Source organism: Eriocheir sinensis, chromosome 67, assembly GCF_024679095.1.
Source record: "Eriocheir sinensis breed Jianghai 21 chromosome 67, ASM2467909v1, whole genome shotgun sequence".
Taxonomy (NCBI): Eukaryota; Metazoa; Arthropoda; class Malacostraca; order Decapoda; family Varunidae; genus Eriocheir; species Eriocheir sinensis.
Genome location: NC_066575.1, coordinates 2763199 through 2777181, shown reverse-complemented (window position 1 = coordinate 2777181; position 13983 = coordinate 2763199). Strand labels below are relative to the sequence as shown.

The following is a 13983-nucleotide window of genomic DNA, read 5'->3' as shown; positions in this document are numbered from 1 at the left end:
GGTACGAAAATAAAAGGAAAAATAGATAAGTAGCTAGAAAATAGAGAAATAGAAATACAAAATAGAATAGAAAAATAGAAAAAATACAAAATACAAAATAGAATAGAAAAATAGAAAAAATACAAAATACAAAATAGAATAGAAAAATAGAAAAAAATACAAAATACAAAATAGAATAGAAAAATAGAAATACAAAAATAAACTGAAAAATAAATAAAATAGATAGAAAAACATATAGAAACAAAAAAATAGACAGAACAATAGAAAACTAGGTAAATTAAGGTAATGTTTTTGGCTGCATACGCTATAGCTGCGCGTGGCCTCGGTGCTCATCTCCATCGCATTAGCCCTTGAGTCTGTGGTGTTAGGGAAGGAGGGAACCCATTACCCCGGGACCCAGGGCCAGCGTGACATCCGGGTTACCACAGTTTACCTTCCCCAGATTTCCCCATTTATCGACCAGCCCGAAAATGGAGGATGAAGAAATGGATGAGCTAATTGCCGACTGTAGGCCGCGATTTGAACCCTAAATAAGCACTCTAATTGCTGTACCCCGGAAGTTATACGGCATGAGAAAGTGTTTACAGGAGATGGAAGAGAGGGTACAGAGGACGCAAAGGTACAGTGGATGCAAGGATACAGAGGACACTAGGGTACAGTGGATCTACGGGTACAGGGGCGCTCGTTAAGGCTTTGGAAGGGCTGGCGCGTCGAAGGTTTCTGGCGGGGTAGGTATGGACTGGCTAGCCTTGTTAACGCCCTTTTTTCTAAGTCCATCGCGACCTCCCTTTCCTATACTCTCCACATGGCTCCACTTCCCCTGTTCCGCCTCCACTGATGAGCAGCCTCGTCGTTGTTATTACTGCTGTGTGTTGTGTTTCGTTATTTTTTTTTTGTCTTAATTTTTGTGTTTCTCTTCCCGTTCTTCTTCTGTTTTTTTTACCTTCTATTTCTTTGTATTGGGTTTTGTGACCGCTTTTCCTCATGTTTGTTTGTGTGTCCCATTTTACCTCCTTCCTTGAATTTCCTTTCCTTTTTCCTTTTTCCTTTTTCCTCATCAATATTCATTTGTTTTGTGTTCCTTTTACTTCCTCCTTTGTATTGGATGTTATGTTCCTTTTCCTTCGTCGGTATCAGTGTTTTTCTGTGTTTCCTCTGTCGCCTTTGTATAGCATTTCATTCGACTAAGTTTCCATTATGCTTTTTCAGTCTACTTCCTCCTTTGTATTGGATGTTATGTTCCTTTTCCTTCGTCGGTATCAGTGTGTTCTTTGTTTCCTCTGTCGTCACTGTTGGTATAGCATTTCGACTAAGTTTCCATTATGCTTTTTCAGTTTTCTCTTTACTAATCATTATGAACATCCCCACTTTTTTTTTCTCTTTCATTTTTTCAACTTTTCCTCTTCCTCATCTTTCTCCTCCTGCCTTCTTTCGTTCTTCACTGTCTCCTCATCCTCCTCATCGCCTATCCGCGGCTTGGAAACATCAAGTGAACGAACGAACGAACGAACGCGGCGCTTGAAACAGGTTCACCGCCCCGCCCTTCTCTTCTACCTCTACAAAGATCACTATGGTCAACCCTGGCGCAAAGACTATCATCAGACCAGTGTTCGAACCCTACCCATCACTACTACTACTACTACTACTACTACTACTTCTACTATACCTTTCGTCATGTCCTTCACTGACCATAACTAAAAAAAAATGTTGGCCCATCGCTCTGTAGAAACCTTAACCTCGCCTTTCCCTCTCTCTCCCCGCCCCATCCTCCCCATCTTCCTCCCCTTTCCCCATCAGTACTAGTCTTCCTGCCCTTAAGCAATAGAGGAGGAGTAACAGAGGGTGGTAGGTGGTAAGGAAGGGGAAGGGAGAGGAGAGAAGATTGTATTGTGTGTGTGTGTGTGTGTGTGTGTGTGTGTGTGTGTGTGAGGAGGCGAGGCTGTAGCGTGTGTCTGTGTTTTTCTCTCGTTCCTATCAAGTGTCAGACACGTGGGATGCTCCTGAGACTTCCGTGCTCACAAGGAGAAGCCCTCGAGGTTATCTAAAGGCCGAGAAGGGGGGAGGAAGGAGGGGAGGGAGGGAGGGAAGGGACGAAATGAAGGGAAGGTGTGGTGTGGAGGTATTCGTGTATGATAACAAAAGAAATGGTAGAGCAGGAAATGGAGGAAAAAATGGAAGAGAAAGTAAAGAACGGAAGAACTAGAGGAAGAGAAGGGAGGGAGGCGAGTGAAAGTATATAAGGTGAGAGAAAAAGAAAACAATAAATAGGATGTTTGGCTACGTGGAAGAGATGAAAGGGAGATGAGGAAGGATGGGTTGGGAAGAGGAGATAAAATGAGGAACAAACATTAGGAAAACAAAGAGAGGAAATAAGAAATAAGAGAAACAGGAAGAGAAGGTGGGAAAGAGATGGATAATTAAGCATATAGAAGGTACTGAGGGAAGAAAGCAAGAGAAAGATGTAGAAAGAGGAAAGAGAAAGGTGAATGATGGGAGATATGAATGAAAGAGTGGAGGAAAGAAGGGCAGAGAGAGAGAGAGGAGGAAAGGAGGACAGGGCATCGACACACACACACACACACACACACACACACACAGCCACGCCCCCTCTCCTCCCCCTCCTTTCAACCTGGGAAAATTCCTCTCCTTGGGGATGCGAGACACGTCCTCCTCTCACGCCCCAGAGCGCCCACCGAACCTTTCCCCAACGCTCCCCGTTTTTCCCCATCCCCCCTTAGTATTCCCCGTCACCTTTAAATTTATACCATCACTTCCAGGCCTTCGAAGCAACTAATCAATTGTTTCCCGGTATTTCTCGTCCTTTTATATCATCCTTAAGTGTTCCTCATCTTTCCCCATGACGCTAAAGTATGCCCCGTATCTTTAGGAACCTTTAACTTGACCCAGCCCACAACCGCACGTTCAGATGAGCCAGAGTATAATCAGTCTCCTGTTTTGTAATTATTTTTGTTTCTCGGTATTCTCCATCATTCCTGTCATTCAAAAGTATTTCCCTATCATTTCCCATCACACTATAATATATACCATAATTTTCAAGTTGGCTAAATCACTCGTCGTTCCCAAGTGCCCTTTTTGTTTCCTGGTATTTCCATTATTCTACAACATTCATCGATTCCCGCTATATCAACGACGCCTTTACCATTTCTCATCATTCTAAGTAATTCCACATCTTTTTCATGTATTTCAACAACACCTCCCCTTTTACAGTCCTCCGAATCATTCATTTTTATCTTGTTATGAGCATCGTGATTATTCTCTGGTTTTCCTTCCTTTCTTGTCCTCCTCCTTCTTTTAAACCACTCATCATAATTTCCGATTCCTGTGATTGTTCCTCAGCTCTCTTCCTCATTTCCCTAACATCCTATTTACTGTTTTCTTTCTCTCTCACCTTACTTTTCCACGCCTCCTTCCCTTCTCTTCCTCTATGTCTTCTGTTCTTCCCCTTTCTCTTCGTCCATTTTCTCCTCCATTTCCTGCTCTACCTTTTCTTTTACTATCACACACAAATACCTTCATACCCTCCCCTCATTTCGTCCCATTCCTCCCCTGTTAAACATTTTATATACCCCCTTCTTTCCCTTCTCACTTCATGCCCACCTTTACCTACCATTTTATATCATTAGCCCTATTACCTCCATGATTAGCCCCCATCCCTTTTAACAAGTTCCCCTCTATCCCCATTCCACCATTTCTTCTTACTCCCCTTTCCTTCCTTATTACTTCTAACACCTCCCAGCTATATCCCTTTCCTTTCCATCTACTCCATTTCTTCTCCTACTTTTCGTCTCCTTCCACTTATCTTCTCGCCCTCCCAATCATCATGTCTGCCATTTCCAGTCCCCGGTCTCTGTCTCCCTATCTCCCTCTCATCCTCATTTACTCCTTCCACAGTCTCCACTCCACATTACCTCCCCTCTTCCTCAACGAACTCCACTACAGAACTCCCTTCATTAACTCCCCCAGCATCCTCCCTCAGTCCCCCCAAACCAGTCTGCCCCGAACATACAGCATCAGCAATCTCCCCCATCCTCCCATTACCCCAACATGACCGACTCCTACCTTACATTCTAGTCTCCTCTCCCCCCCCCCTCCCCCCTGCTTCCCGCCTCTTCCTCTTCCTCCACCACCTTACATAACATCCTCCGCCACCTTCTCCCTGATATTTACTACTCCACTTCTTCTCCCTGTCCTCATTATTCATTTTAAACCCCTCGGCTTGTCTGGGTCACCCTCTTCCACCTCCCTCATATATATTACTCCACCTCTTTCTTGCTTCTCCTCCCTCCCTCTCCACTTATCCCCCCACCGCCCGAAGGAAAATGTCCAACCACCTGTTTCACCCCCCCCCCCCCCCACGCACGTGACTCCAGCGTGCACGAGACCATCACGAGACTAGGTAGTGATGCCCAAAGGAAGGCTGGAGGGGAATGGTAGGATGCTGGATGGAGGAGATGTATGGGAGGGGAGGATGCTGAAGGAGAACACGGGAGGGGCGGGGAAGGGAGGCGGAAAGGGATGGTGTTGTTGGGGCAGGTGAGGAGAGGGAAGGCAGGTGATGTGGAGAGGTGGTGATGGGAGGAATGGAGGTGATGGGAAGAATAGCTGGTAGGTAGGAGAATATCTTTATGCTTTTCTCTCTCCAGCAAAGGAAGGAAAAATAGCTAAATGCCGTTCTTAAAAGATTAAAGAGGAAAGGAAAGCTTCGAAGAGTCCAAAACCATTAGAAAAAAGGATAACTAAAGCAAAGGAAACGAAAAATATAATTCCACATACAAGTAAACAAGAAGATAAACAAACACAAACACCCTTCCTATATACAACAAGCTTTATGAGAGAAGGAGGGGGGACAGCTTTGCTTTTCTCAACAAGAGGCCCGCACACACACACACACGCGCAAACACACACACACACACACACACACACACACACACACACACACACACACACACACACACACACACACACACACACACCCCTGCCGGCCGTGATCTGAGCGCCATAAGGAGTGAAAGGGCAGGTATGGGGCAGGCGTAGTGCAGGTGTGGGGTGTCCAGGGGCGAGGGCGGGGCCAGACGAGGGTGATTAAGAGATAAGAGGAGCTCAGAAGGGGAAGCTGCGACGATGAGGGAGGGGAAACATGGAAACATGGAAATGCAGGCAACAGAAAGCCTATTGGCTCATTACGAGGTTGCCCGCGTTGGTGATTTAATCTGCTCGACAGCTCCTTGGGGACTGGGGAGAAAATGAAAGCACCTCGATATTGAGGAGCAAATGAAAGCACCTCGATATTCAGTTTACTCCCGACGCAGCGAAATGACGGTCGCTTCTATATTTGAAGGAGTTGATGGTATTCGCATTTACTACTGAGAGAAGATTGTTCCAGTGGCGGATGACTCGGTTTGAAAAGAAACTCCTTCCAATGTCTGTGTTACATCGACTCGACTGAATGGGTAAACCGTTATTTCTAGTTCTTGAGTTGGTTTGCAGTTCAAAGAATTTGGAGTAGTCGACGTTATTGATTTTTTTCAGGTACTTGAAGACTTGAATCATATCCCCTCGTAGGCGTCTTTTCTCCAATGTAAAGAGATTGAGTCGCTTGAGTCGTTCCTCGTACGGGTGAGCCCTTAAGGTTGGAATCATTTTCGTGGCGCGTCGTTGAATCCTTTCCAGTAAATCAATGTCTTCTCTGTAATTAGGAGACCAGAACTGTACTGCATACTCGAGGTGCGGTCTTACCATGGAATTATACAAGGTAGCATCACGTCTGGCGTTTTACACTCGAAGTTCCTCGCTATGAACCCGAGCATAGTGAAGGTAGATCATTGGAAGAAATGGGACATGATGTGGGGAGATGATGATGGGGAAGAGTAGGAATCAGGAAGAGGTGGTAGAGAAAGGTTAGGAAGTAGGAAGCTATGGAAAGAGGAAGACTACTGGAAGAAATGGGATATGATGTTGGGAGAAGAGTATGGGGAATGGTAGGGAGGAAGAGGAGGGGAAGAAAAATAAGCAGGAAGATGTTGAAGGAAAAGAAGGTAAGAAGAAAATAGGTGACGAAGAGGTGTAGGGGAAGAGAAGTTGGATTATTAGAAATATGTGAGAGAAATAAAAGATACAGAACATGAGGTAGCAGAATCAAAGGAATGGAATAATTTGAAAGAGATGAGACGAGGAAGGAAAGAACAGGAGAAAGGAGACAGAGAGACAGACAGAGAGAAAGAGACAGATACACAAGGATATAAGGAGACTACAGAAGGACAGAGGTAGAGAGATAGAGAAGAGAGAGAGAAGGGGAAGGAGACAAAGAAAACAAGAAAATAATATGACATCATCCAACCCCCCCTCCCCCCACCACACACACACACACACACACACACACACACACACACACACACACACGTCTTCCAGTTTTCCAAGAACAACACGCACTTTCAACAACAGAGACAAAATATTTTCCTTAGTATTACACGTGCGAGGAGTTACCAGAAGCTCCACCAGTCAGGTATACTCGTTAGGTAGTCTAACTAATATAACCGCCAAGTAAGAGCAGAAAAAAGGCAGGTGGCAAGGTTTCAGGGATAGACGAAGCGGGCCGAGAACGGGTCCTGGTAACTTTCCGTAAGCCAAGCAGCCGCCGCCTCCTGGTAACAAGAATCACCAGAAGCAGGAAGAGTGTTTGAACCCAAGAAGTAAGAGAGAGGAAAACAATCGAAGCCCTTCTCTGTGATCTTTGTGTTTTGGTTGCACTTCTGAAGGCAGGAGTAAAGGATTATGTAACGCATGAAAGAGAAAGAGAAGAAAGAGAAGTACACGAGGAAGGAAGGAAGCAGCGGAAAGGTGTTTGATCCTAGGAGAGAGATGAAAACAATCGAAGCTCTTCTTGGTGATGTTTGTTTATCGTGGCACATTTCCTTAAGACGGTAACTAGAGTAAAGGATTTTGTAACGCATGTAAGAGGAGGAAGAGGAAAGTGTTTAAGCTTAAGGAGAGAGAGACGAAAAACAATCCAAGCGTTTATCCGTGATGTTTGTTGGTGTTTAAGATTCTGTAACACCGGAAGGAAGTAGAAAGGGAGAATGGGATGATGAAAATGTGGGAGATAGAAGGAGTGAGAGGAATAAGAGGTGATAAGAGAGAACGGCAGTATTAGTCTGTGCAAAAGGGCAAAGAACCAGATAATGCAACACCTGGATATTATGTAAGAGAACGAAGTCGTGAATCAAAGGAATATCGAATCTGTATTGCCTGATGTTTTGTTCCTGGTTATTGCTTGATGTTTTGTCCCTGGTTATTGCCTGATGTTTTGTTCCTGGTTATTGCCTGATGTTTTGTCCCTGGTTATTGCCTGATGTTTTGTTCCTGGTTATTGCTTGATGTTTTGTCCCTGGTTATTGCTTGATGTTTTGTTCCTGGTTATTGCCTGATGTTTTGTCCCTGGTTATTGCCTGATGTTTTGTTCCTGGTTATTGCTTGATGTTTTGTCCCTGGTTATTGCTTGATGTTTTGTTCCTGGTTATTGCCTGATGTTTTGTCCCTGGTTATTGCTTGATGTTTTGTTCCTGGTTATTGCCTGATGTTTTGTTCCTGGTTATTGCCTGATGTTTTGTTCCTGGTTATTGCCTGATGTTTTGTTCCTGGTTATTGCTTGATGTTTTGTCCCTGGTTATTGCTTGATGTTTTGTTCCTGGTTATTGCCTGATGTTTTGTTCCTGGTTATTGCTTGATGTTTTGTTCCTGGTTATTGCTTGATGTTTTGTTCCTGGTTATTGCCTGATGTTTTGTCCCTGGTTATTGCCTGATGTTTTGTTCCTGGTTATTGCCTGATGTTTTGTTCCTGGTTATTGCCTGATGTTTTGTTCCTGGTTATTGCCTGATGTTTTGTTCCTGGTTATTGCTTGATGTTTTGTTCCTGGTTATTGCTTGATGTTTTGTTCCTGGTTATTGCCTGATGTTTTGTTCCTGGTTATTGCTTGATGTTTTGTTCCTGTTTATTGCTTGATGTTTTGTTTCTGGTTATTGCTTGATGTTTTGTTCCTGGGTATTGCCTGATGAACAATAATAAAAATAAGGAAGCCAGAACAAGGAAACATCTCACCAAAACCATACATAGGAAGCATTTGACTTGCATCGTTTAGCTGAATTAAGAAAAAAATGGAGCACAGACAGCTCAGTCCTTAACCGCTTTGTGTGTGATAAGAGGCAGCGTAACAAATTTCCCTGTCAAAAACGAAGAGAAAAACAGAACAAGTAAGTTAGCAAGGACCGGCCACGACTTGTTTTATCCAGTTGGCGGACTCGGGAGGATCAGGAGGAGGCAACATACCCCTAAGAGCGCCCTACAAGCTTAACCCTCCCTCGCAGGTGTTGGGGGAAGGAGGGAGAGGGACAAAAGCTGTGAGAGGGAGGGAGAGCATGGAGGTCTGTGTACTGTTCTTTCGTTGTTTCTTTTTGTTTTCTAAGTGCGTGATCTTGTTTGGCTTTCTCCTTTCCACCTCCTTTCTCCTTTTTCTCTCCTTTCTACCGGCATGAGTGAGAGGGAGGGAGAGGAAGGGAGAGGGAGGGAGATGGAAGTAGAGGAAGGGAGAGGGAAGCAGAGGAAGAGAGATGGAGGTGGAGGGAGGCATAGACGGGCGGGCCTTCACCTGCTGAGCCACGAAGGCCCAGCAGAGGCGCCGCAGGACCCCACGAGGAGGCCACGGCGGCTTCACGTGTCCCGCCGGAGTGACCACTGAGCAAGGCCGGGAAAGGGGCGTGAGGTGGGTGCGGCGAGTCGGGGCGCGCTGATTGGCTGGCTGAGAGTGGGGGGCGAAGGTGGGGGAGGGGGTGGGTGCTGAGGGGGAGGTTGGGGGTCTGTCTGTGCTCTTGTTTTCTCTTTTGTTTTCTGGTTTGTGTGAGGTGAGGGGGGTGAGGGGGGGGTGAGGGGGCAGGGGTCGGTGTGTGTGTGTGTTTCTGTTGTTCTCTCTCGCTCTCTCTCTTTTGTTTTCTGAGTCTGTGTTCCTTGTTTGGTTTTGTCTCATCTTTGGTTTCCTTTCTAATTTCCTTGTTTCGTTTTTTTTTTTTTTCTGTCTGATTTTCATTTTCGATTTTTTTGTTATAAGCTTTTGTCTCGTCTCGTTTCTTTTTCCTTTTTTTTTCTTTATTTATTTTTACATCTTACATATTGCAATTGAATACATATATCTCTCTCTCTCTCTCTCTCTCTCTCTCTCTCTCTCTCTCTCTCTCTCTCTCTCTCTCTCTCTCTCTCTCTCTCTCTCTCTCTCTCTCTCTCTCTCTCTCTCTCTCTCTTTACCATAAACAAAAAGGTGCCATCATTTCCCTTCACCCCAAACAGTATAATTATGGCGTGAGGGTAACAAAGGAAGGGAAGCCATAGATCTAATCAACATTAATATATAAGTCATCGTGTCATTTATCGATATATTTATGCAATCGCTGAAGATCGTATCTGATGTCCTACTTGGTTCGCGCCGATTTGACACTGTTCTGCGTTATGTTATTCACCCAAGGTCTGATTCACGTGCTGGACTCGATATCTTCAGTCCATACCATCATGAATAGCTTGACTCATTAGCAGATCTTTGGGTACGTCTGGGACCTCACACACTCCACACGCACCCATGTTATGCGATAGTGTTATGATATGTGGTGGTACTGTGATGTTATGTGTTGTGAAGTGTTATGTCGTGTGATAGTAGTCATGTGTTGTATAGTGTTGCCATGTGGTACTGCTGTCATGTGTTGTGTTTGTGTCGTGTTATGCCATGAGGTAATTAAGTCAATTTTACCTGATCATCATTACTATTGTGGTTAAGAGCATCTGACAGAATATACTTGCATCATTATCCTTAACTATCGTTGTGTGCATCAGTTCGTGACATTAACATCAGTCATCACATTACATCATCGTTACATCAACATCCACCTGCGTATCAGTCATTGTTATTATTGCAGGCAGGAACATCTTACGTCATCATCACATCATCATGACATCACATCGCTTCCATCCTCATTACATTAACATCATTGCCACACCTGTATACTACGTCATCATTATAATTGCAGGTAAAAACATGTAGTGGAGAAACTACATCATTAATCACCATTGCTTGTAGGGTTCAAAGCGTGATAATACATCGTTTAACCTCTTCGTGTCATCCTTACATCAACACCTTAACCTTCATAGTATAACAAAACCTTAGACTCACATTATTAAGAAAAAAAACAAAGAAAAACGTAAGAGTCATTAATAGGAAAGAGGAGAGTAACATTCATATCAACAGGAGGCAACAGAGTGACATTCCCATTAACAGGACGGAACAGAGAATCGCCTTAACATTCATATCAACAGGAGGCAACAGAGTGACATTCCCATTAACAGGACGGAACAGAGAATCGCCTTAACATTCATATCAACAGGAGGCAACGGAGAGTAACATTCCCATTAACAGGACAGAACAGAGAATCGCCCTTGTCATCATAGGAAGGAACGGAGAGTAACATTCCCATTAACAGGACGGAACGGAAAATCGCCATTGTCATCATAGGAAGGAACATGTAACAGAGACACTAACTGCGCCACCGTTGTCCATCACCGTTGCCTGCGTGCCTCAAGACGTGTCATCCCATCGCCTCCCCTCAGCCGCCCCATGAGCCGGAATACCTGTGTGCTACCTTACGTCATGCCTCATTAAGTCCACAGGTGATCCACGGTACCTTCCCTTACACACCCACACACACCTACCCAGCCAGCCACACACACACACACACTCACCCTCGTCTCCCTGCAGCTTCTCATCATCCATACACAAGTGGTCTGAAGGCATTAAATCAACTGTATCATTAACACTTAGCGGCGCGCAGGTGTGGTTACCATGGTGATTAAGTGACGTGTTATCGCTTTAATTATTTCACGAAAACACCTGCGACCTATTTCCTACAAACATAAGGGGTCTGCAAGAGCTCCTGGAAATCTAACCCACTTACCTCACTGTCCATGCATTTAATCAACCACTTCTTGAATGTATCTATGGTATTGGCACCCACAACATGACTGCCAGGCCTGTTCCACTCATCCATACTCTTATCAGTAAATCAATTATTGCCAATGGCTTTGTTGAATCTGAATTTAACTAACGGCACCATCCTCTTCTCCCTCCCTCTCTCTCTCTCTTTTGGTCCCCTCTCTCCTCTATCTTTCCTCCTCCCTCTGTTTTTCTCCTTATTCTTCCCTCCTTCCTTCCCTCTCTCTCTCTCTCTCTAATAAATGACGAGCCCTAACAACTTTTTTTTTTTTTTTTTTTTTTTTTAGAAGCTTAAGGATTGGGACTTAGCACAGCAAATTGTGTGATGGCAGAAATCTTTGACATGACATGAGATAAAATGAAGGAAACATGTAAAGAAATGAACCACACGCAACATACAGTATTGATCGTGTCGCTGCAGGAGGCGATAAATGATCCCCCCATCGAACTGAACCAATGTCATGTCGTGAATGATTTATAACGAAGATTTTTTTTCTATAATTTCTTGGATTCCCTATGAGCAGGTTGATTATGTATATATGACTTCGTGTGTGTGTGTGTGGGGGGGGGGGGGGATGTATGTATGGAGAGGGAACGTTTGTGTGTGTGGAGAGAGGGGAGAACGTGTGTGTGTGTGTGTGTGTGTGTGTTTGGCCAGATTCTTTAAACGTCGTATTAGGATCTATTAACAGTTACATGGCTAGTTTGTCTTGCTAATTGCAGTTTTGGGATGGATTTAGTCAGAAGTGTAGAATTTTCACAACGTTAAGTCGACATATTACAAACTCAGTCGTAAAAGTTATAGAAGACCAACCTAACCACGCCTTAAAAAATGTGTATATGTTATTTATTTATTTATTTATCTTATATTTTATTTTTTTTTTTTTTTTATTTTTATTTATTTTTTTTTTATTTTTTTTGTGTGTGTGTGTCTGTGTGTGAGGGGTCGTGTTGGGTGCCTCGCAAGACTACACGCGCATCATTGAGTGCTCCAGTGCTGGGTTGCGAAAGTTTCATAACACTGGATAGAAAAAAAAGCAAGGTTAAATCTGCTTGTATCCTTGACGTCCACTGCCATCCGCTGGGTTTCGTCACAGGTCAATTTCCCCCAAGAGAGAGGAGGCAGGTAAGATATCACTGGATTAACCCAAATATTACCACCTGCGCATGTTCCCCTCCAATTGGCCACCTGTTTTAGTGAAGGTAATCAGGCTTTCTATTCTGTGTGGTAGGAAACAGCAGCGGACCCAAAACTGACCCCTGAGGAACGCCCGAACTGATGTTGACACTTGGGAGAGAGAGATATAGATAGATAGATAGATAGGTAGGTAGATAAAGGGATATATGAAATTAAGTCTGATATCCATTGCGTTTCTTCAATTTTCTTTCTGGGTCAGTATACGAACCAAATGTAATAAGTCTACCCTCACCAATATTATCCACACTAAAGCAGATATAACACACACACACACACACACACAAACACCACTACTATACAGAGAAAACAAAAACAAACATCCACAACACAACAGACAACAACAACAGTCAAAATCACTCTCTGTACTCACCCCCGAGGCAACCTGCGATGAATTCTAGCGCCATCTCGTTGACTTCGTTGTGTGGTAACTGTTGTGAGCACTTCGGTAAATAACAAAATCTTCGCGCTTGAAGTTGGCGAGAATTTGGTAGCCGTTGTGGGCCTAACTCTGGTGTTCCGTGTAGCGATAATTCTGAGTCCTTTTTAACTTTTGCTTCAGTATCAGGGAAACCTCTGTAATGCGTGTCACCCTGCTTCTGACTACCAGGAAGGAAATCAAGCAGCAGAGAGGCGGATTCGATATTGCGTGGCGTGGAATCGAATCCCCAGCAGCAGAGGCCCTGTCAACACGGAATGAGGAGGAGTATTGCCCGTGGCCTGCTCCTCTCCCTGCCAATGTTGGACTGACCCCGACAGACACCGGCGAGATGCACTCCACCTGTATGCTGCCCCGCCTTAATAGTTCGCCTCCCCGTTGCCCCACCTCCTCGTCTCCGCCCGCCCCTGTATCTTCAACATAACACCCCCCTTCCTCCCTCTATAGTCTATACCATTGCCTCCCCTTCCCCGCTACGCTACTCACGACGCCCTTCCCTCTCTCCTCCCTCCTTTTCTTCTCCTTCTCTCCTCCTTTCTCCCCTCATTATTACACACGGTACCATCCTCCTTCTCCCTCCCTCTCTCTCTCTCTCTTGGTTCCTTCTCTTCTCCTCTCTCTCTCCTCCTCTCTTTATTTTTCTCCTCCTTCCCTCCTTCCTTCCCTCTGCACTACACACCACGCCTCTCTACTTCCTCCCTCCCTCTCTCTCCTCCCTCCCTCTCATTGGTCTCTCTCTCTCTCTCTCTCTCTCTCTCTCTCTCTCTCTCTCTCTCTCTCTCTCTCTCTCTCTCTCTCTCTCTCTCTCTCTCTCTCTCTCTCTCTCTCTCTCTCTCTTGATCCCCTCCTCCTCCTCCTCCTTCTCCTCCTCCCTCCCTCTCATTCGTCTCTCTCTCTCTCTCTCTCTCTCTCTCTCTCTCTCTCTCTCTCTCTCTCTCTCTCTCTCTCTCTCTCGCGCTCTCTCTCTCTCTCTCACTCTCTCTCTCTCTCTCTCTCTCTCTCTCTCTCTCTCTCTCTCTCTCTCTCTCTCTCTCTCTCTCTCTCTCTCTCTCTCCTCTCTCCCTTTCTCTCCCTCTTTCTCTCTCTCTCTCCTCTCTCTCTCTCTCTCTCTCTCTCTCTCTCTCTCTCTTCCCCAGCCTACTTCGATACCCCCTCCCTTTTCCTTCTCCTTCCGTCTCCCTCCCTTTATCCTCTTCCCCTTCCTTCTTTCCCTGCCTTTGTCTCTCTCCCTTGGTCCCCTCTTTCCTACCTCCCCCTTCCCTTCCTCACTAAAATACTCTTCTTTCCTCTTCTCCTCCTCCTTC

At 44.9% G+C, this 13983-nt stretch overlaps 1 protein-coding gene across 1 annotated transcript in view; it reads right to left on the bottom strand.

Moving 5' to 3' along the window:
* Positions 1-13021, bottom strand: part of LOC126987934 (mitochondrial basic amino acids transporter-like) — a 32918-nt gene extending 19897 nt beyond the window's left edge. The window contains exon 1 of the mRNA XM_050845575.1: positions 12614-13021. Within this exon, the coding sequence (XP_050701532.1) occupies positions 12614-12647 (34 nt within the window). The 5' untranslated portion in view covers positions 12648-13021. The remainder of the gene's footprint in view (positions 1-12613) is intronic.
* Between the last annotated feature and the right edge of the window lie 962 nt (positions 13022-13983).